At 39.0% G+C, this 22,685-nt stretch overlaps 1 protein-coding gene across 6 annotated transcripts in view; it reads left to right on the top strand.

Annotated features, from left to right (window-relative positions):
• The window catches only part of abch1 (ATP-binding cassette, sub-family H, member 1), a 38,252-nt gene extending 16,163 nt beyond the window's left edge, over positions 1 to 22,089 (top strand). For all 6 annotated transcript variants that reach the window (XM_040000369.1, XM_040000368.1, XM_040000372.1 and 3 more), the window contains 14 exons: positions 2,442 to 2,516; positions 2,765 to 2,945; positions 3,231 to 3,327; positions 3,412 to 3,580; positions 4,049 to 4,149; positions 8,108 to 8,178; positions 8,870 to 8,919; positions 9,210 to 9,266; positions 9,389 to 9,459; positions 9,948 to 10,036; positions 10,950 to 11,053; positions 14,501 to 14,660; positions 15,855 to 15,959; positions 17,735 to 22,089. In XM_040000369.1, the coding sequence (XP_039856303.1) occupies positions 2,442 to 2,516; positions 2,765 to 2,945; positions 3,231 to 3,327; positions 3,412 to 3,580; positions 4,049 to 4,149; positions 8,108 to 8,178; positions 8,870 to 8,919; positions 9,210 to 9,266; positions 9,389 to 9,459; positions 9,948 to 10,036; positions 10,950 to 11,053; positions 14,501 to 14,660; positions 15,855 to 15,959; positions 17,735 to 17,841 (1,437 nt within the window). In that variant the 3' untranslated portion in view covers positions 17,842 to 22,089. The remainder of the gene's footprint in view (positions 1 to 2,441; positions 2,517 to 2,764; positions 2,946 to 3,230; positions 3,328 to 3,411; positions 3,581 to 4,048; positions 4,150 to 8,107; positions 8,179 to 8,869; positions 8,920 to 9,209; positions 9,267 to 9,388; positions 9,460 to 9,947; positions 10,037 to 10,949; positions 11,054 to 14,500; positions 14,661 to 15,854; positions 15,960 to 17,734) is intronic.
• The last annotated feature ends 596 nt before the right edge of the window (positions 22,090 to 22,685 follow it).

The raw sequence follows: 22,685 nt of genomic DNA, 5'->3' as shown, positions 1-22,685 counted from the left end.
TACTCTCAATTTTGGCAGAAGCATCATATTTGCTTGTGCATAGCCTATGAAATTTTGTTTGCAAATGCATAAATTTGTGCAATGAATTTGTAAAAATATTGATGCCATTTAGTTTAAATTTAACTTGAAGACTGGAAGCAGATTGGGGACAGACTGTATAGGGACAGTTTTCTAAAGCTGAAGCTGCTGGCAAGGAAATGTGCAACACAAAGAGCAGTTTTGAGAATACGTGCTGTTTTCACTGTCTCTATCTTAGTTTATAATGAGCTAATCAATAAATTGCTGAAGAGCTGAAGAGATTTACACAGTAGCTCGTGTAACCACAAGTGTCAAATGAAGAGTCAAACATTAGACAATGGCTCATACTTAAACCTACACTTGTACCACTATTGCACTGCTAATAGCTCTAGACAACAGTACAAAACAACCGATTGATTTATTGATTGGTTTTCTATTAGTTGAACGTAACATGTAAGGGTCTCTTCTCTAAGTAAAGACTCAGGTAAACTCTTAGGTAAACATGTAGAAATCTTACTTTTTATAAGATTTTAGAATAACTCTATCAGTCTCTCGCAACACTGGCACAGTCTTCTTTATGGCATCATTTGCAGTTTTTTGAGGTTTTGCGGGAATTCATTTATGCATAGCTCTCTTTATGTCCTGCCACAGTCGGGTTGAGGTCTGGAGTTTGACTGGGCCATTGCAACATCTTTCTTCTTTTCTTTTTCAGCCATTCTGTCATAGATTGGCTGGTGTTCTTGGGATCACTGTCCCATGGTATCAGCGAATTTTAGCTAGCAGACAAATGGCCTCATGTTCGACTCTAGAATACTTACGCAGAGGAGTTCATGGTATACTCAGTGACTGCAGGGTTCACAGGTCTTTTGGCTACAAAACAAGCCTAAATCATTGCCCCTCCACCACTGCATTCACAGTATGTATGCTGTATTTGTGCTCGTGTGTTGAATGTGGTGTTGTGTGTTGTGCATTATAGCTGAACATCTCCACTTTGGTCTCATCTGTGCAAAGGTCATTGTTCCAGAGGTTTTGTGGTTTGTTCAGATGCAACATTGAAAACCGTTGAAAAGCTGTGCTGCCATGTTATTCTTGGAGAGAATTTCTCCAGGCAATCCTTCCAAACAAGCCATACTTGTTAAGTCTTTTTGTAATTGGACTGTCATGGACTAACATTTAACGCGCTGAGCTTGTAGAGTATGAGATGTACTTCTTGCGTTTCTTTGATCACTGTCTTACCTTTGGGCAGAATTGCTGGGATGCCCACTCAAGAATATTCAATTTCAATTCAATTTTATTTGTATAGCGCCAAATCACAACAACAGTCACCTCAAGGCGCTTATATTGTGGCCATTTGTTAATGCAGTGCTGAGGTGTCACCTGTCATAGAAGTGGTCACATTTACTAATCAGTTAATCAAGTTTATTTCTGCACTTGGCTGCTACTTACTCTCTTAATTCCTTTGTTTTTCCAAAGTTTACTGTCTTTCATTTTCACATGACTGCAAATTCACCACCGAGGCAAGGGCATTGGAAGGTCAGGTAAAAGTTTTGTGATGGTAGGAATTCCACAGAAATTCCACAGTCAGAAGTGGTGATGGTGGCTTCACACAGGACTCACAAAGTTCAAGCACTTTATCTGTGTCACAATCATTATAACCTGGATCCAGAACATCTCCACTAAAACCAGTCTGCCCACTCAGTCTTCTCAGGCATGTCTCCATTCTCACTTAAAACGATATCTGTGTGAAGGACTGAGACAAATGGGCTTATTTGTTTCTGTCTTCGTGATACTTTGACAGACGTATGTCAACTGACGGAGCACCCAGTGGAGCAATGCATCACTCCACAGCTGAGGAATGAGCTTTTACCATGTCAACATGCTTCTTGCATGCACAAATCTTTTGCTTTCTGGTATAATAAATAAAATCTGATCACATAGCAGCTGCAGCCTTTGTTTATCCATGTTTGACCCACTAAAAAAGACTAATAGGATAAGAGTACCATTCACACACAACAGAATAAGAAGTAGTTTGCTATTTTGTAGATGGCTAACAAATCCACTGTTTGGCTTATCCTGATTTACCGCTCTTATACAACTTTAGAAGCTTATTCAGACAACTGTGTGTTTTGGCTCCCTGACAACAGCTATATGCGATACACTCTGGATTTCTATTAAGATAAGAATTAGCATTTCTTTTGCAGAAGATAAAAAAACATTCATTCAGCAACATTCAGTGTGTGTGTGTGTGTGTGTCTGTGTCTGTGTGTGTATCTATAACAAAATAAATCATCTAATTATAAATATATGATTATTTATTAGTACCCTTTTTATTTATAACTAAATAAATAATTGCCAAGAAAAAAAATTAAGTCACTCATTTTAAAAAGAGAACCTCTCTCTTCTTTCTTTTTCCCGTCGTATAGGTCGGTCTCATGCGACACGGCCGGTTGCTGGCTGAAGGTCCCCCAGATGCCGTCATGAAGCAGCACTGTGCAACAGTGAGTACTCTCAAATCCCAGTACAGACTGTGTGGGTGCCCAGGGGTGCTGATAGTGAAGGCATGGAGGTTGTTTAGTTTGCTTTTTGCTTTACATCTTATGTTGATATGAATAAAAGTTAACAGGGGAACTTTTTTTCCTCTTGCAATTAAAACTATGGCTGTGGCACGCTTTCGTAGTAAACCCTCCAAATACACAGGAGGCTAAAAAAGGCTTGTGAATTTTAGCCCATATTATCCGTCCTCCAGACCCTGGAGCATGCCTTCCTGCAGCTGTGTGAGACGTCAGACCAGGTCGGCTCTAAACGCGATTCCAGTTCTCCAGATGGAACGTTAGACAAAAGCCAGTCATTTGAGAATGGGAAGGATGAGAGTCAGCCAATTCTTGGAGTCGGATCTCCACCTGCAGAGGAAAGCCTCAAATGTTCAGGTACCGACATCTAGCGTGTTTTCTTTTTCTACCTGTGCATATCATTTAACAATGGGCCAGGAGTTTTATAGCGCTTCTTTTAAATCAGCTGCTTCTGACATCAAAAAGTAAAGGTACGAGGAGTGGATGATAATAATAATATAATTGCAGGTCAGGTTGATAAACAATGAGTTGAAACTCACTAAAGCTTTTTAAAGAGGAGGCACAGATTAAGGTAAACATTTTAACCGCTGCTGTTTTAAAAAATATAAGTTGCAGTCACTTATATTGCATTTTTGTGTTCAGTGGACTGGAAGGTGCGAGCCAGACATGTGCTGCCAAAGTGGAGGAACATCGCAGCCCTGATGATCAAAACATTGGTGCGGATGAAGAGAATGCCGGGGTATGATGCAGTTAACAGAGGTTATTTGTCACAGTCTATAAGTAACCACTTCATTACACTTTATTTTCTACTCTGTGTTGGCAGCTCTTTGTGTTTCCAGTTCCTGCTGCCCGTCATCCAGGTCTCCCTCATCTGTCTGTGTGTCGGAGGAGATCCAAAGGGCATCCAGGTTGCTATAGTGAACAATGAGACCTCCCCCTCTGCTTTCAGCCAATCATTCCTCTCCTTCCTGGACAACTCGAGTGTGCAGCAGGTATTTGTTTTGGCCCTGAGAGATATGAATCCTCATCAGCTGTGATGACCTTTGGATTCTGAATTTGTTGACTTTTCTTTTGTTACTGTAAATCTGCTGGTAGGTTGCACATGAGAAAGTGAGTAAGTACAATTTTCAAAGTAGCAGACTTTTTTCTCAGCTGTTAAAATCTATTTTTACTCTAAGCAAATGAGTTTCGCAAAGGAACAAATACCAGGACTTCCCATTTCTGGGAAATCATTGAAGAGGAAAGATTGTTTCTCTCTGTAACAGAACCATAGCTGTTCAACAAACTGTAACATACATAATGTGCAGAAACTTTAATTTATTTTCGTCTGACCTTGTGCGGCAGATGGTGAAGTTCAGACTGGTTGAGGAAACATGGTGTAGCATATGGTCAATCTGCATTTGAAAATGAAACTTAGGACATAGAATGAATTGAACCTGCTTCTTTTTTTTTATCTGCAGGTGAACTTGTCCCACAAAGAAGCTTTTGAGGGAATCTATAATGGAGAGTACTGGAGTGTAATCGGCTTTGGCAAGAACTTCACCAGCTACCTGACTAAACGGTAAGGGACAGAGCGTCATGGGCCGAGCTGATGTGCTGGATCAGCATCTGTAACTGATGTTATGACTGCAAAACATGTCTGCACTCAATGTTCATTGCCCTCATGTTACTTTGGAAAAAAACGATTGACATACCTTTGAAATACAAAGACGTGGGATAAATAGCCGCACTGGCATTGGAGGCGTCAGAGCAGATGAGTTGAATAAAACTGCATTGTGTGACCTAAATGTTTGACATTTTTCTTGGTTAGATTAGCCAACATTTCATGTACATGTTATATTTGACCTGTTTATGACAAGTGTCAGCTTGAGGATGTTGCTTGTTTTCATGTACCTTTGCAAACAAACAACCTGCTGCCTTTTTCTTCCTCATTGCCCTACTTTTGATAGTTCCCTTTCAAGCAGCACATGCTGATGTCATGCACCTAGACGTGGGCAGAACAGGCTGTGTACAGACATTTGTGTTTGTCAGTGGGGATTCTCAGTAGTCAGGCAAAGCAGACAGATTTTGAAGACGAGTCTTTGTAATGCATGGCAGCATTCCAGCTGCATATCACAAACACGCTAAACACCGACACGAACAGTCCACACCTCAGGGAACACCATGCACCTATTATATACCTTAACAATAATTTCACAAGTTGGTGATTTACTTACTTAGAAATTCGGATTGGAGGATGGTTGTAGACTCTTTGGAAACTTTGACATGTAGACTGGAAGATTTGCACCAGCCTCCATTATAATTATAAAAATCTTCACAATATATCCAACTAATATTTCCCCTGGTGATAGTGCATAAAATCCAGAAAATCCAGTGTGTGGTTTGCATTAAGAGAAATTATGACCTCAGGTAAATCAGTGCAGCTTTCTTGTTGCCAGTGAAAACAAACAGCATGACTGACGTGATCAAACACATCAGCCCTGATGTATTATGCATAAAGGTATTTGTGCAATCATCCGGAGGAAAGTACCAGATTCTTATGGATCTGAAATACTGAATTAAAATGTTTTCAGTCCCAGTACACAGCTTCCCAAAAATATCCCAATAAATGTTTTTATATTTGTTTTAATGAGCATTACAGCAAATAATATATCATTTATTTATCTGCTTCTACTTAAAAGGACCACATAAATCAGCTTAATATCTTGCTTTTCTAAGTGGCTTTAAAACTGTTTTTATTAAAATGTTTAATATGTTCTTCTGATGGTGAATTAATCTGAAAGTAAATTTTTTTCCACATGCACTCTCTGTTGTTTTGATACACATAAATGCTCACAGAGGCCACACCACACCAACTCACACCTCAAAATCATGTGAAGGTGAGTCATTGCAGCAGGGTTGTTGTTCAGTCGTCAGTCACAGCGTGAGACTGCAGGGTGGACAGTCTGGTCCTTCCTGTCCGTAACACACCTGAGCAGGTTGCATCTTAGCACCGACCAATAAGATGCTTATTCTTACCGAATCATGTGCTTCTTATGTGACAGACCTGCCTAAGAAAAACAAAAGGCTTCTTCTCCCATGTCTTCTAGCAGAGTGGTACTCTGGCTGATTCTCAAGCAGACCTTAATGTTATCACATAAGCATGAAGCAGATTTTTGTTTCCTGTTAGGAATCATATGGATAAGGCAGGATGGATAAGGAGTTCATGCAAATGTATTTTTGGTATGCACGTTTTAATATCTTATGAGAATGAAGATATTCACACCTATCACAATCTGACCCACCATTATGACGTTTTTTTTTCATCTTTTTTCTGGATTCATTTCAAAGCTGTGATAAATTCCCTACTGAGGTTTATTCTTCAAAAACAGCTTTTGTTTATGGCAGTTGGTGGCTATATTTTAACTCCTACCTTTCCACTGCCTTAATATGGTGGCACATATATAGATGGAAAATGTAAGATACAGTCATTTGAAATTGAAAGTACATCCTCTTTCAGTTGTGAGGAGCTGGACATGACATGGGGCGAGAGGCAGGGTACAGGTGGCCTGTTTATCACAGGGCTAACAGAGAATCACACTCACATTCACACCTATGGGCAATTTTGAATCATTAATTACCCTAACCCAAATAATTGCATGTCTTTGGACTGTGGGAGGAAGTCGGAGAACCCACGCAAACACGCAAAGTCCACACAGAAAGGCCGCGGCCAGATGGTGGAGTTGAACTCAGGACCTTCTTGCTGTGAGGCAACAGTGCTAATCACCGTGCCAGGAAATAATAAAAAAAGATTCACCAGGCCTTTATCAGGATCTACGATAATTTAGATATAACCTCAGATGAACAACTTGTGATACATTACAAAGACTGATAAATTGATTTTTACAACAATCACAATAACCTTTATCAGCTTTATCAGTCTTTCACGTTGTTGTGAAGGGATTTTGGCCCAGTTATCACTTCAGCTCATCGCGGTTCACACACATTCATTTATGCACAGCTCTTTTATGAACCCTCAACAGCACAGGCTGAGGTCTGATCTGGACTTTGACTGGACCACTGGAACATCTGCTGGTGTTCTCGGGATCATTGTTGTGTTTCATTTCAACCAAGCTTTGTGGCACAGATGGACTCACATGCACTCGCATTCTTCCACAACCTCCTGGTTTGTTCAGATCCAACTTTACAAAGCTAAGCTCTGCTCTTACGTTCATTTAGAGGGAAGAGGCTCTCTTGGCAACCTTTCCAAACAAGCCATTCTTATTCAGTCATTTTGTGATTGTGCTGTCATGAACGTTAACATTATGTCAGAAAAATGCATGTCAGTAAGTCTTAACAAAAAAATGAACGCATACTTTCCATGCTTTTTTTTTAATAGTTTGCTTTTTTTTAAATATAAAATAAATTGTATTCTGTCATTTATATTTTATTGGGATTTAAACCTTAATACAAAATTTTTTCTTAACAAAATCTCTTCTTAGCGCCCGTGCAGTATCTTCGCAGCCCGCTTTGGGGATCACTGTTGTAAAAATAAAACATATATATTACTACATATACATATATCTAACATATAACATAATAAAAAATCTAAAATGATAAAATACCCTCAATTTGAAGCTTTTAGATGTTCAGCCATGTATTGGCATCATCATCTCCTGAAAGGATTAAATACAACAACTACCAGTAGATTTTTGTAAAAGCCTAACTAGGGACAAGGCAGAAAATTTCCTGTAGCTACAAACTCTCTGTGCAGCACACCAGTTTCATACTTTGCAATGGAACTATGTTAAAGTGCAACACCCTTAATCAAAAATTTTAATCTATGCACTTACGCAGACAGTAAGTTTGTCCAAGTGAGACCATCTGAAATAAATACTTTAAGGAATTCCAGGCTACACATATCTGACACGCATTATTCAGTTCACTGGTATTCAAGAACAAAGTTACAATTTAGTAATAGTAAATTACACGTGGTTCAATGCTCTCAGTGGCTCAGCTAGACTTGAGGCATTGCTTTAATTGTGTCAGAGAAATAATAATTAGCCTGGCTGACCTTCTGAGTTTTAAATAGTGCTACCAGCCTGCAGTCACATGCATGCATGACTCTGTTTATTAATTCACTTGGCTGCTTAGTTTATAAGGTCATACACTCCTTTCATAAGGTTCCATATCAATAACCAGATTCCTTAGGAAAAAAATGAATATTTATGTTCCTATGCACCTTCCTCAGGTTCACCGGGTTTGTAGCGTCCTAATGATCAAATTCTTCAACCTGGGTCACTGAGATTAGATTTCACTATCACATAGTTCAGTAGTGCTTTATCTGTCTCTATCTGTCTCTCTCGTATGCTGTCTATCATTTAAACTTGTCCTGCCAGACAAATTTAGAAAACGTGCAGATTCAGCAGATTATCACTCACTTTTCAGCTTGTCATTGCAATATTTACATTCTAGTGTTTTGTTAGATAGACTGAGTTTCTACTTTTTTCTGATCATAATTCTGGTTCCTTATTGCACAGGATGCTCCAGCGGCAGGTCTCTCAAGAGATAATCGATGGAGGATCAATACACGTCTGGCTGGACCAGACAAGTAAGATACAAACCATTTTTTCTTCTTCTTCTTTTTGGATAATTGTTGTTGAATGAAACATACTGTGTGCTTTATTTATGTTATACTAATGTATATTGTACATATAGGATTCTCACATACATCAAATTCCGGCATTACATCAAACTACTGCTTGTCACTGGTGGTAGTATGAAATGGTACCTGCAGATCATTCGGCCTGCACAAGCAGACCTCTTTGTATTAGATATTAGTACCATGTCTGCTGTTAGGTAGTTTACTGTCAGACCATAAACTGGTGCAGTAGGTTCATCCTGGTGGAGGGCAATGCTGAGCCTCATATTGTCACGATCCTGGGTCTTTGACCCTGCATTTTAAGTTTTAGGTAATGTTTGATGGACACCGTAGACCTTCTAATCAGGAGTATGCCCAGATGTCACGTGGGGGCCATGTATACTTCTAAGACAGATAACACAAGCTGGCCTCAATCTGTGATTTAAATTTCTGATTTCTGGTATAATTTTAAATCCAGCCCTTAAAAGGTCAATAAGTTTGGTTTCTACTCTATGTCAGCAAAGATTTTCAACCTGAATATTTCATTCATCAAGATCTGATGTGTGATTTACATGCTCCCTTTAAATTTTGAATGGCGAACATTAAAAAATGACTCTGACAAGACGAAGATGCTCATGTTTTCCCTGTTTTTCATTCTTAGATCGGCAAATTGCCCTCATGGTGCAGAAGAAACTACACCAGGCCTTCCAGGTACAAATATGATGTGAAGTCTATGCTGTATACATAAAATATCCATGTTTCAGAGAACAAGAGCCATCACTGAGCTATTAGCCACAGCTTAAGAAGCCTGGTTGTTGATTGAGCCCATAAAGTTATCAGGACAGCGTTTACTGCTGGCCATTGGAAAATAACCTAACTTTTCAAACACCTCCCATCTTTTTTAATATTTAATGAAAATACTTAAAGATGATAAAGAGTAGCCCTGATTTTTTCTTAAAAAAAAACAGATGCATCACTTATGTTTTGCCCTCTGTCTGCAGGCATTTGTGGATTATAAGCTGGGTGGCATGGCATATATGGTTGCCTTACCAATAAAGGTAAGAGAGTTTATGGAAAAAAGCAACTGAATGTAATTAAATACTGTAAATACTTAAATGTATTTGAGTTTGTACATGCTGCATAATAAAGTAAAATAAACACTCTTGATTTCTTCTGCTAGTTTGAGGAGCCAATCTACGGCAGCCAAAACACAGACTTTACTACATTTGTGACCCCTGGAGCTGTGCTCAGGTCAGTACACTGTGTGCTGGTTAAAGTATAGGGTAGTAGACACCTTACTATACCTGTGTCGGGGCGATCGTGGTTCAAGAGTTGGGAGTTCGCCTTGTAATCGGAAGGTTGCCGGTTTGAGCCCTGGCTTGGACAGTCTCGGTCGTTGTGTCCTTGGGCAAGACACTTCACTCGTTGCCCTACTGGTGGTGGTCAGAGGGCCCGGTGGCGCCAGTGTCCGGCAGCCTCGCCTCTGTCAGTGCGCCCCAGGGTGGCTGTGGCTACAATGTAGCTTGCCATCACCAGTGTGTGAATGTGTGCGTGAAGGGTGGATGATGATAAAGCGCTTTGGGGTCCTTAGGGACTAGTAAATACAAATACAGGCCTTTTACCATCTGTGTTTATTTCCTTTTGGTTAATTTTGTGAAATTTTTGGCATCAGCTCATAATAACAACATACCACCTTATCATTTCACTTCTACCTTCTCTTCTTCCGTTGATCCCTCCAGTATCACCTTCTACCTGGCCGTGGGTCTGACAGCACTCTCCTTTGTCCTGGAGAGGAAAGAGGGGCTTTTGGATAGATGCTGGGTCGCAGGTGAGCCGTCAAAGCTAACATTGCTCCCACACTCACACGCGAATACAGAAACCACTGTAGTGGTACACATGTTGCACCTGTACATATTAATTCTATGCAGGTTTTGAGTGTGCAAGGGCATTTCCACGATGAAGAATGACATATCTTTCTGTATGGTTTCTAGTTTTAAAACACTCCTACACTCAAGTGGGAAAAGGGAAAAATAATTATTCACCCTGATAAAAAAATATATATATAACTGTGGCTTATTGCCAAACAGCTTCAACTAAATCTGAATGTTAGCTGTACCTATAAGAAGCATGTTTTTAATTTCTCTTGTCAAGATTTGACAGTCTGATCTAAAAGTCCAATTTTGGATTGTTTGCAGAACTGGTGTGAATCACATAAATGGGAAAAACCATCAAATAAACTGAGTCTGTGTTCAGTATTAACCATATAGTGGTGATAAGAATCCAATCAATGGATTGTTTCAAGTGTAATTCATGACTTTACCACTAGAGGGAGTAAGAAGATCACAGTAGGGTTCAGCAGATGTCCTTGAGCAAGCAGACACACTGAGAACCTTTTGTTTTGATCTTCTTATAAAATGCTGTTTTTAGCATTAAAATGGATTATGAGTTAATAGCAATCTCTTATTGAGTATTTGTAATTATATCAAAAATGTGTTATAATTGCAGGTATCACATGTGACTTAGTTTGTAATAAAAAAAAAAGTATAATATAGCTGAGCAGTTAAAAAGTTTATGTTTATGAAGCCGTTTCTGTTTATCCTCTGTTATGATTATGATTTGATAGATACTGGGAACCCATAAATTGACTGCAACATTACGTAATTGATTAAATAATTGATGTGAATGTAAAATGAGATCTTTTAGTGAGTTTATTGAATTTTGTCTCTCTGTGTTTCTATCAGGCGTGAGCTCTCTGGAGACGATGCTGGCTCACCTCTTCTCTCAGCTGTTCGTCATCAGCGTTCAGATCATCCTGCTGCTTCTTATGATGCTGCTCGTCTTCAAGGTAGAAGCAATAAAACCGAAAAATAACACAGAAACTCAAAATACAGACGTAGTCAGATGAACCTTTGCAGCAGTAAAAAATGAAGTCCACAGAGAAGAAAGTGTCAGCAGGGGAAATGAATGATAAAAATAGAAGCCTTAAGAACGGTTTGGTTATATAAACAAGGCTGACTGTTATTTTTACCTCACAGTATAACAGATGTCACCTCACTGTTTGCTTCTTTAATTGATTTTCTGTGTTTGCTTTCAGTCAGTGTAATGCCAATAAGTGTTTGCAAAGCCAGACCACAGGGTCAGTCCTGTTTAACCTTTGCTGAGACCACAACACGGTCACTTAATGTTGAGCACTTTAGGTTGAAACGTGGTATTTCCTGTGCTCTTTGCAAACTCATTGTGTGAGGGAGATTTTCTTTGCTTTTTAAAACGGTCTCTGATATGGTTTCGTTCAACATGCAGGGAACAGCTCTGACATACTGAAGGTTAATCCCTCGCCAACCTTTTACCATCTTCATTTGCATTTTTCCTACATCATCAAAATCAGACTTTACCTGCAGTGGATTCAAGTCATAATTTTATGATAATTTTATTAACCTCTATTTTTTTTCAAGCATATACCTTTTTTCCCTCATAAAAATGTAGGTACAGTGCACTCAAGAGGAAATATATCACATAAAGGCCACTTTCCACTTTCTTCTATTGGTCCAAAACTGTTTCATAACATCACTTATGTGGCAAGACAAAGTTCAGCTACTCTATATACACATGGACTTATCAAACAGAGCTGCTTTTCACCATATTATGACTCTAGATTTAATGCAGAATCGCTGATGTCATGAAACATGTGACAAATCTTGCCAGTTTTCATTGGCTATTTGCTGTTTTATGACTTGACTATGAGGACATGAAAACTTGTCTTCACATTTAAAGACTTTAAACAGTGGCTCAGTTGTGTATTGGTTTACACTAACTGACTAACAAGCAAAAAAAATCCTAAAAGGAGATACAAATCCCTTTGGAATTGGGCCAGGAAGAATATATAAGGGAAAGTAGCTTCTTCTTTATTTAAAGAATATAAATCCTTCTGACATCCAGTGAGAAAAGTATCTGAACTGTTAAACCCAGAGTTTTATGGTTTTCTCTTTTTCATTAGTTTATGCTGTTGTTATGTTGTTGCTGCTAAAGACATTTTTTATTTATTTTTGTTGTACTTCTTTTAAAGTCTACTTTTAATTTTTATTACCATTAACTTAAATGTCCCAAGTTCGATTAACTTTAATATCCTTGGCTTTAATGACCAAACCAGTGGGAACATCGGGATTTCCTTCACTACTGATTATTGATAGACATCCATATGAAATCAATAGAGAGAAGAAAGAACAGAGTATAAATGTGAGTGTGCGTTTAGTTCATGCAGGGACCTGCTTTTATGCGTGCGCTCCTCTATGTTAGTGTGTGTGTGTGTGTGTGTGTTTTAATTAAGGTGCTCAAGTCCACAGAACCCACCGCTCCATAAATCACTTCCCGCTCCGGCCGTATCCAAGGATCACTGCAGGATCACCACAACAACAGGCCTTGATTGCTGTGGCAACCGAGTGGTCATGTGGTCTCTTGGTGCAGGTTTATTTTTGCACGTTGTCAGGGGAGACGGGAAGTGTCTTAACACTCCAAGGAGGGCACAGACACACACACACACAGTTTAGCGAGGGAGCTTATCACCTGGAATCTTGTGAGGCGAGACTTCCAGTCTCTGTTTTTCTGCTTTTATGTGATTTTGAAAAGTTTCATATCTCATTTACACCACAGACCAAAGTTCAGTATCAGTGATATTTCTTTCCATTTCTTGTGGTATTTTTGGCTGAAGATAAGTCCAGAAAATCAAAGTGCTTCTACGTTTTTTTTTTGTTTTGTTTTTTTATCTTTTCCCCGCTTTCTCTTCATCTCATCTTCTTGTCTTTTCCTGTGTTATTTAAAAAAAATTCCACTGATTGAAAGTCGCCCCAGGTGATTTAGTATTGCACTCTGATATGTTACATGTGGTGGACACTTAAACTCCTCTCTGCAGTGTCTGATTTTGTACACCACTCTTTAATGCATGATAACTTCCCATATTAACATCACAGGACCATTTCACTGGTGTATAGTCAGGGTATGAACTATTTGTCCTTGTTATCTGTGGTGAAACTAAATGTTAAAACTCCTTAAAATGGCCTTGAATGTCCAGGGATGGAAAAAACAACCATAACACTTAAAAAGGTAATAATTTATTACACATTAGGAAAGAGTTTTCAACTGATTAAGACAGAGATTAGGATCAGCCCTGCAATCTCATTTCTTTCTAACTCCTCACCTCTATTTATTTATTCATCTTCAGACTTCTCTTTTCCCACATACCATGCAGATATGATAAAATAGTGGAATTCCCCTTTAACAGCCACACAAGATGATTGTACATCATGTCGGGAGTGAGCATGCAGCAAGCGCTGGTGTAATTTCATGTCCATCAAACGTCTTTCACAGCTCCTTTTTTAAAATGTATCATATCATGGTTTTCCATGGCTTTAGCTTCATCAATAATTCTGTGACACAAACATAAACCATCACAAACTTTAAAAAAAAAACTACTATCATCTTCAAATAGTTTTAGAAACTCCCAGCAGACAGACAATTGTAATATATTTTACAAGAAAAGCTTACATTGTTTCAAGTTTTAAAAATCTGGTTGTAATGCTGCAGTTTCTCTGTGTTTATTCAGCTTTTTCTACTTGTGATAAGAAATACTGTGCTCGCTAAAACAATATTGAATACTTGACCATCTTTAGCTTTAATCACAGCACATTAGCTGTGGCATCATTTTGATTACCTTATGCAATGTTACAACATTTATTTCCAAGCAGAGCAGAACTGATGATGAGATGCAGGCAGTCAGCTCACCTCATTTTTGGGGTACATAATGTTGCTGAATTAGACCTGACAAAGCAACCCCAGATCATAGCACAGCCCCCGAGAGGCTCACAGGGAGTAGACGTAATAGGTGCATCACTTTATCCACCTCTGTTTTTACGCTGATACACCAGTCAGTCCGGAACAGCGTAAATATGAGATTATTCCCTTTTCCCATTGATCCAGAGTTCAATCTTTATGCACCCTAGCAAAGAGGTTTTCTTCACACTGTGCAGAAAATTATCTCACTTAGTCGTTGAAGATTTTTCTTTTCCAACCATATGATTTTTAGTAATTCCATCACTGTCTTAGTAATAATTCGATGGAAGGCCCTTACCCATGTTTATGATGCTGGAAGTACTGCTTTGTTCTAGCTTCCCCTCTATTTTTCTTAACTTTTAGGTCTGCTGCAGCTTTCCATTTAAAATGCCCACAACTTAATCAAGCTTGTTATCTTTTTCTTACCCCTGCTCTTCATCTCTTTCTCTCTCTCTCTCTGTCTTTGCAGAACCCTAACGAAGGGTCCTTGGTGCTCGTCATAATTCTGATAGTCCTGCAGGGTGTCACCGGCATCTCATTCGGCCTCGTCATCTCATCTGCAATCGATGACGAGCAGAGCGCCAACCAGGCCGCTCTGGGTATCTTCTATCCCAACCTCATCCTTAGTGGTAAGCAGTGAGATTTACTGTTGTGAGTGTAAAAAGCCTTAAAAAGCGCAGTAGGTGTGAGTCTGAGCATCACTGAATCAGGGAATTAGAATCTAATTAAATCATCTTTGATGTTGTGAACTGGGTGTAAGCATTTGTGTAGGTAGTGCAAATAAATAAGTGGTTTTATTTGGATTAAAAGCTCAAAACTTTAGAAGCTGTAGGAGGATGTGTAATATTTTGTATATATACATTATGGGAAATGTGTTTATCCTTTGCTGACACTGATGTGCAAATAAGCTTACAAAGACTAAAGCCCACTGCCTAACTCACTGATGTTTAATCATTTATAGCAGATTTTCTTTAATTTTGGTTTTTCTTATGCACACTAAGTCATCCAGTGTTTTCATATCATATCAGACTTCTTGCTAGCAGCCCTGCAGTTGCACAAACTGGTTGCTAGTCTTCCCAAGGGCCACGTAAAACAACAACAACAAAATCCAGTGAAAAAACATGCAGACAAGAAAAACATGCCTGAAATATACAACGCAGTGTAAAATGCTCTTATATCAGTGTGAGGCATATCAGATTTGTGATATAATTTTGACATGCTTGTTATTCCTTTGATTAAGTCCCAGTTAATGATTCATGAGTAAAGAAACTGATATTTTTGAAGATATTTTTGGAGGATGTAATAGTTACTCTGCATACATCTGTGACGTCAGACCACACAGAATAATAAGAAATTCTTTAAAGGCTTTTTCTTATTTTGATGCTGTGGCCTAAAAGGACGGAAACAGCAGTGAATAAAATCTCTCCACTGCAGTGTTCATCCTGTTGCTGTTCTGCTCTGGATCTTCCAGCCATATCACAATATTTCCATCTTTGAACTCTGAGTCCAGACTTCCTTAGAAAAAGATGGAATTCTGAACATCTGCAATTCAAAGCAAAATTTGTGTGCTGATGAAGTGATTGCTGCAGAAGAGCTGCTAAATGCACCGTGAAGTGAGATTAGTTTTTCAGCTGCTCAGACTGAACTTTGAACCTGATTTGGAATGTGAAAAAAACCAGAAAAAAACCAAGAGAAAGGGCAGATTATTTTAATGCTTCACAGCCTGCTTGTTATCAGAATCTAGACACAAAGCATTCCTGCTGGAGGTGTAAATGATATCTTACCCACATCTGACACATTGTCCTCCCTGTCCTGTGATGTAGGTATCATCTGGCCCGTGGAATGTATCCCGTATCCTCTCCGCTATGTTAGCCTGGTCCTTCCTCAGACCTACGCCTCAGAAGCCCTTCGCTGTATCATGTACAGAGGTAACGCTCATGCACAGAACACATCACACACAACAACAGTTTAACGTCATGTGTTGTTGCTGCGCACCATATGGCATATTGGTAGCGTGTAAGAGTTAGCAGCGTGTGCACGGCTCAGATGATTACGTTGTGCACAACGGAGCCAGTTGACTAAATCATTAATCAGCTCTGGGTCCAGTGTAACTCATCTCTCAGGAGGTGTAGTGGTTTCACTCTGTCTTCCAATTTTTTCTCCTCCTGTTGACCTCTGAACAATAAGACTTGATGACAGCACGAGCTCCCCTTGTGCTATTTGATACAGAGGAAGTCGGAGGAGCCATTTCCTGTTTGAAGGCCTTATCGTATAGGTGTGGTGGAAAAAATCTCACAGGGACAAGTCCACAATGTCAGAGTTCAATTTAGGAAATGAACTGCCACCTTTCTTTTCTTTTACCATGGAAAATGCAGCTTCATCCTGCCACATTTGCTAACTGGACTTGATGACTGTTTAATCTCATACAAGATGTCCCTGTCTATAAACTCAGACCCAGATTTAAGATCAATCTATTATGCTTTGTTTTATTTTCTTTTTTTTCCAGGGGTCGAAGCTTGTACTAAAACCTTTTTGAGATACTGAGGTCAGCTTATATATGAGAGATCCCTGTGAGATAAAAACACTTGGTTTCCCCCACCTTCAAAGGGGAGCCCATTATAAGAAAACTGGCATGAAGCAAAATGAGCTACAACAGCTTATTTCAAATCGAGGATAAACTAAGGGGCGCTCTGAGGTCTATTTTAAAACATGCAAAGCAACTCTAACAGAGTCCAGCAGACATGAAAATTTAACAGTAGGTCAGCTTTAAATGAGTTGAAGCTACATCACTTTAGTTCTTTTTTTTTTTGATTGATAATTTTTTAATAGACAGAAAAAAAAGAGACACAAGTTACAAATTTCTAAATCACATCACGTTGTGTCCACTTTTTGTAAACCCTTTCTTATTCTTATTGATATAAAGGGTTAGTTTACTAAAGTCTTGGAAAACTATAAAATTCTTCAGAGACTGTCGGCTATTAAAAAAAGCAAAAATTGTCCCTGATTTTTATTGAAACACCGGGGTCTCTTTCAGCAGTCTTGCCCTGTCTTTGATCTCTCCGTGTCCACTCTGACCACTTGCAGGTGTGCGTTTGCAAAACAACAACCTTCAACTTGTATTCATTTTGTCGGAAGAAGTTGCAGGGATCAATCTGTTAAGCCGGGTGGGTGATGCATACCACAGTTTGGGTGAATTTCATCAAAGGTCACACACAGGTTACATTAGAGCTTCCCACTGGCAGTCTGACCCATTGGACAGTGTCACAGTGCACAACACTGTAAATATATCTAACAAAAAATGTAAAAGCATGCTCCTTTTTTGCACAATTGATCTGACATGCCTGACACGTCTCTGAGTTGCAGCCCAGCTCCCATTGATGGTCCTCAACATGAAGAGACAAATGGGTACAGAAGCTGATGCTTGCTCTCTGCACAAATCACAAATAAAAGGGTGGTTAGAAAGAAATCTTAAATTGGCACGAGCTCAGGGAAATACGCATTAGTGCATATAGAGACAACCTTGAAGTGAGGGGGTAGAGTTTCTGCTTTCTTGTAGGTGCAGTCTCAGAACTTTTTGATCACAGTTTGCATAAATCTGGTGCTGAAATCGTCGACCTTGTCTTTTTCTGTGTCCACTCTTTGCTTGTTTTTTCTTTTGTTTTTTAATCTATGTAGTAAATGTAGATATAAATCTTCCCATCAGGCTGGGGTCTGTCTCGGATGATGGTGTGGCGAGGCTTCGCTGTTACCCTGGGCTGGAACACTTTCTTCCTCATCCTGGCGACAGTCATCCTGAAGCTGCGGACGTGACAGCCTCACCCCACATAGCCTCCCTCAGAATGGGGGGGTGGAGCGGTCAGGGGAAGTCCTGAAGTCAACGACTCACCAGGGCCTCCTGCATGTGGATGGACTGGGGCAACAGCAAGAGGGAAAAGGGAGGAGAGGGGTTCACTGTGGTTTAATAGTTTGATGGGTTGAATGCATCAGTCGCTCTCCTCCAAATTATGTCTCTCTCACACACACTTACAAACATAGACTCTTGGGGTCTCTTATCCAGCTGCCTGAACCTGCAGCAGTTGCCTTTGGCCTGTTTAAATGCAAGTGTGAATTTAGGATGCTGCACACAGAAATACACAAGGTAGAAAATGTACATGCACAATATGTTATTTAAGTATCGTGTGTGGTCCTTTAGTTTGTTTCAATTCTATCCGTAGCTTCTTTAACTCAACACCATCTGAACGGCCATGCACCAGCTCAGGGTCACGTGTTATTATTTTTGTTTGGCCTTAGTCTTTAATGCTACTAAAGATTTTTCTGTAATACACTTTATATTACATCAAGTGGAGCAGCCCATTTTTTGGGGGGTGGGGGGAAGTGAATGTCACTGTTTTTTGTCCTTGCAGTATATACTGTCTATCCTGTGTATATTTGCATTAAACAGACAAATCTGTTCAAGTTTATATAAAACAGAAGAATCTTAGCACAACAGAAGCTTTTTGTCCACAAGAAAATGTGAAAATGTTTTTCAAGCAGAGAACCTGAGTGGAGGATTGTTGCATAATGTCGTGGGACTAGTTTTTAAAGTGCTGATTGCATCATGTTGCTCAGAAGGTTCTCACCCACAGAAACACCATCTTCTCTATCTGCTCGCTTTTGATGTTTGCGTTCAGCTTTTTGTCCTGTCTGGTTATGACTTGACAGGAAGTGGTTTCATCTCACCGTGTTACCAGGTGCTGAAAAATCGTCACGTAGAGGTGCATTATTCAGCCTGAAGGTTTCCTCTTTTTTTGTGTGCCTGCTTCTCTTTTAGGAGGAGATTGGTGATGGGGAAAGTATTGGTACTGTATCTGTTTTTTAATTATTATTTCTCTCTACTTTGCTGGACAGAGTGGAGGTTCTTGGACAGATTTCCTTTCGCTGGTATATAGCTGTCCTAATCCATACAACTCTATTTTTTACACAGACTTTTTATTAATCGTTCTTTAAGAATAATACAGATTAAAAGCACACAGGAGTAATGCTGCTTTGAATTAAACATGCTATGGAAATTAGGGAGAAAAAAAAAGGGAAGAAAAATCAAATGAAAATGCAGAAATAAGGTGTTTATAGTCAGAAAGCTTGGTTTTCCTTCCTTTTTTATGTATAAGTAAACTGCAATGAAGAAATTTTAATTTTGACTTTGGGGGTGCTTTGACATCCTACAACAGATACCACTCTTTGTTTTGGAGGGTATGTTTCCAATTAGAGGTTAGAATAAACAATGAGAAAAACAATTTTAAAACAAGACATGCCTATATCTCACAGGTTGTTTATTTTTCTGTCTTAAATCTACATCATAGGTGCATCATAACCAGAAACCATGCACAATAACCTGATGTGCACCTCCCCAGCAATGTAATTATATGTCACACTGATGCAAGGGCAGGTGTAAATGCTGGAAAACCATGTGGGCCACTTGTGTACGCTACATCGTAGTGTCTGCATAGATTCACTGCAGAAGAATAACTTAAGTGTAAACCAGTGAGCTGTCTGCCTTTACCCATAGCATCATGTCTTCAGAGGAATAGTTTGACTTTCTGGTGGCCTAATAATAGGGGAAGATGTAAACCGTTGGCTTAGCTTAGCGCTAATACAGGAAAGGGTAAAACAAACCTGCCCAATTTAAAAAAAAACACAAAAATATTTAAAGGTTAATACATGTTTTGGTTCATCAAAAAAATATAACTAAATGACTGAACTAAAATAAAAATAAGGACCTATTCAACCACAAGTATTTTTTTGCTGTTCAAGAGCTTTTTAAGAAGTGACATTGGTATAAATCATTTTATCTATTTTCCCCAAAATATCAAAGTGTTTCTTTAAATGTAAAAACCTTTGAGAGACCCACAGTGCTGCAAAAGCACCAAACCAGCATTACATGTCGTGCCAGTCTAAGATTTCGAAATGTTTACATTCATTAATGTTTAATAAATCAGATTTTACTTTTTACCCAGTTTTTGTTTCCATCCTGTTGATCTAAAAACACATACTGATGCATAATGTTGGTTGGTTTTTTACCCATGATGCAACAGTGCTGGTAATGGCAGTTATATCATTAATATGTCCTTTAACAAGATAAATAATGAATCTAAATGACTGTAAGTCCCTCTGCTTGCTTTGTGTTGGCTTACATTATGGCTTAATGATGATGTGCATACACCATGCTGTGTACTGAGATTTTCTTGCACTGTAAATCTGCTCTTGCTGCTCTGCTGTACATTCATCAGTGTTCCTGTCGCACATTTTATGGCACATTGTGTTCTTGATTGGTAGAAATAGGGCAGCGTTGACTTATTCATCTTATTTAAACAGCTTTCTATTATGTTCAGAGGACTTCTAAATAGACTTTACTGTATTTTGCCACACTGTGAGGATATACTGTAGCTCTGTTCATATTCTTACCTCTGTGCCTCAGTTTACTTTCATCACACGATAATGTGTCTCTATATAAAATCATGTTAAAGTGGTGGTAAAATTGTTGCTGATTCTGTGAAAATGCTTTTGTTTTGTTTTGTTTGTTCTTGGAAAGCTGATATATTGTTGCCAAAAACTCAGTTTGATCTGTGTAAAATTTCTGATTTTTGTTCAAAAGTGCTTTGTATCGATTACCGAGTAATAATCTTGTGTTCACTACTTACATTTACTTTCCCACACTCCAGTACCTACAAGACCAGCTAAATAATATGTAAAAGCAAACATCTGAGCAAAAGCCTGCATGTCTTTGCATCTTATGATTTACATGAACTGCAATGATCCAACTAAAGATTCTGATTTAAATGAGCTATGGGGATTTTCCTGTATTGGTTCTATAATACTAACGACACCTCAAGAACAAGCATATCAAATTAACCCTTTCACGCATAGTGGTCACTACAATGGACAGTTATTCAAAGGCTGTTTTCTTGTATTTGTGTCATGTTGGTGGTATACTTGCACATAAACCTCTGCATTGGACACTGATGTGTCACTCCATACCCTGCCACCCACTGGTTGTTCAATGTTACTATAGATGTATGACGTGTTTCATTGTAATTATTGTTATTCAACCCTGTCAAGCATGAATTATGACAACCTCAATCAGCATTGTTTTCTCAAGTATTTTTATTCATCCTTTCATGCCTAAAGATTACTAAAAATGCTAAAAGAAAAAATCCTGATTGAGGTTGTCATAATTCATGCATGAAAAGGTTAAGTATTTTAGACAAGATGGATGCAGCACAACATTCACTGACCTTTAGTTCTGCGCCACCAAGAGATCTGCATTTTTCATTGCTTTGTTATTAATTTCAGCATTTAGCTGAACTACTGCTACGCCTTACTGCAGCCTGCGCAGCTTTGTGGTGTACCCTGCGGAGAGTAACGGCTGCTTGTGTCCTTAAAATGTCCGATTTCCCTATTCTGAAAATGTGTTTTCTCAGTTAATCTCGATAAACCAGTTTATCTCTTTTTTTTTTTTCATTTTGAGGGAACGACAAGAAGTGGTTGCGCAAATCCGACGTGTTGCAATTGAGTTTTTTGCAGTCAAATCACTACATTTGTTGTGTTGTTTGTCTGTGTTGCCAAGCCACCATCAGCCAGATCTGACCAAACACCCGTAATGCCCTCAGAAAGCAGATTAGCTGAACTATGAGTGTCGAACACCCAAGCAAATGTAATCGCTGATGATCTTATCAAAAATATTTTATGTTGTTAAGAAATTTTAAACAATTTTTTTCAGTGAATACAAGTCTGAAAGTTTTCTTCAGTTCACCTCGATAGCATGATTAGAAGCAGCCAAGTCTTATTCAGAGTTTACTCTTTTTGTAGTTGGAGTATTGCAGTTCATATAAACAATGTTATGAAGGTTTGTGCTGCTAGGTTGAATCACATCCTCTCTGCTCCAAACTCTACCTCCGCTGTCTCTCCCTAAAGGGCATGTAAAGCATTTATACTCCTGTGTTGTGACATTTATGCACTGTGAAAGTGGACAAGCGTGTCTGCATTCATGTATTCTCATACAATAAACGCATCTGAAAAATCCTCTCTTTGTCTCCTTCTGAATATTGGAGCCATGCCAGATTTCACTCGATGCCTATAAAATCCCCGCAATTCCTGTGGTTACGATAAACACCCGGAGGCCATGCACGATGGATTTATTTGATGACTTCATAGTTGCGTCATTGTGTTTGTTACCTTAGTGATGGAGAGGACCCCACTGCGTCTTGTATTCTTATCTGACTGCTTGACTGTTTGAACTCTGTGTGCCTTTGTTTGCGTCAGATTAATGTTATTAGTGCTTTTGTTTGTTTATTCAGTCGCATTGAGGGGACTCAACTTTTGGGGACTAGAAACATAAGAAAAATATATGATCAAAGCCTGGGGTTGGGGTTAGGCTGGGAATTTAATGCATTTCCTCCTCTGAAGTGATGGAACATGACTATGTGTGGTAAGCATGCCTCATGGCCCATTGTCCATGTTTATGGGAGATAATGAGTCTGTGCATGCTTGTGTGGGTTTACGACCTGGGCACAAATGTTTCTTTCATTAAACACATTCAAACATAATTATTGTGTATGAGCTGTCAGCGCACTATCTTGAAGCCACGTTTGTGCACAAAGGAAAAAGTGTATTTACAC

This window comes from Simochromis diagramma, unplaced genomic scaffold (genome assembly GCF_900408965.1).
Source record: "Simochromis diagramma unplaced genomic scaffold, fSimDia1.1 OVJJ01000596.1, whole genome shotgun sequence".
Taxonomy (NCBI): Eukaryota; Metazoa; Chordata; class Actinopteri; order Cichliformes; family Cichlidae; genus Simochromis; species Simochromis diagramma.
Note: the sequence above shows the minus strand (reverse complement) of the source record. Positions and strands in the feature narration are given on the sequence as shown.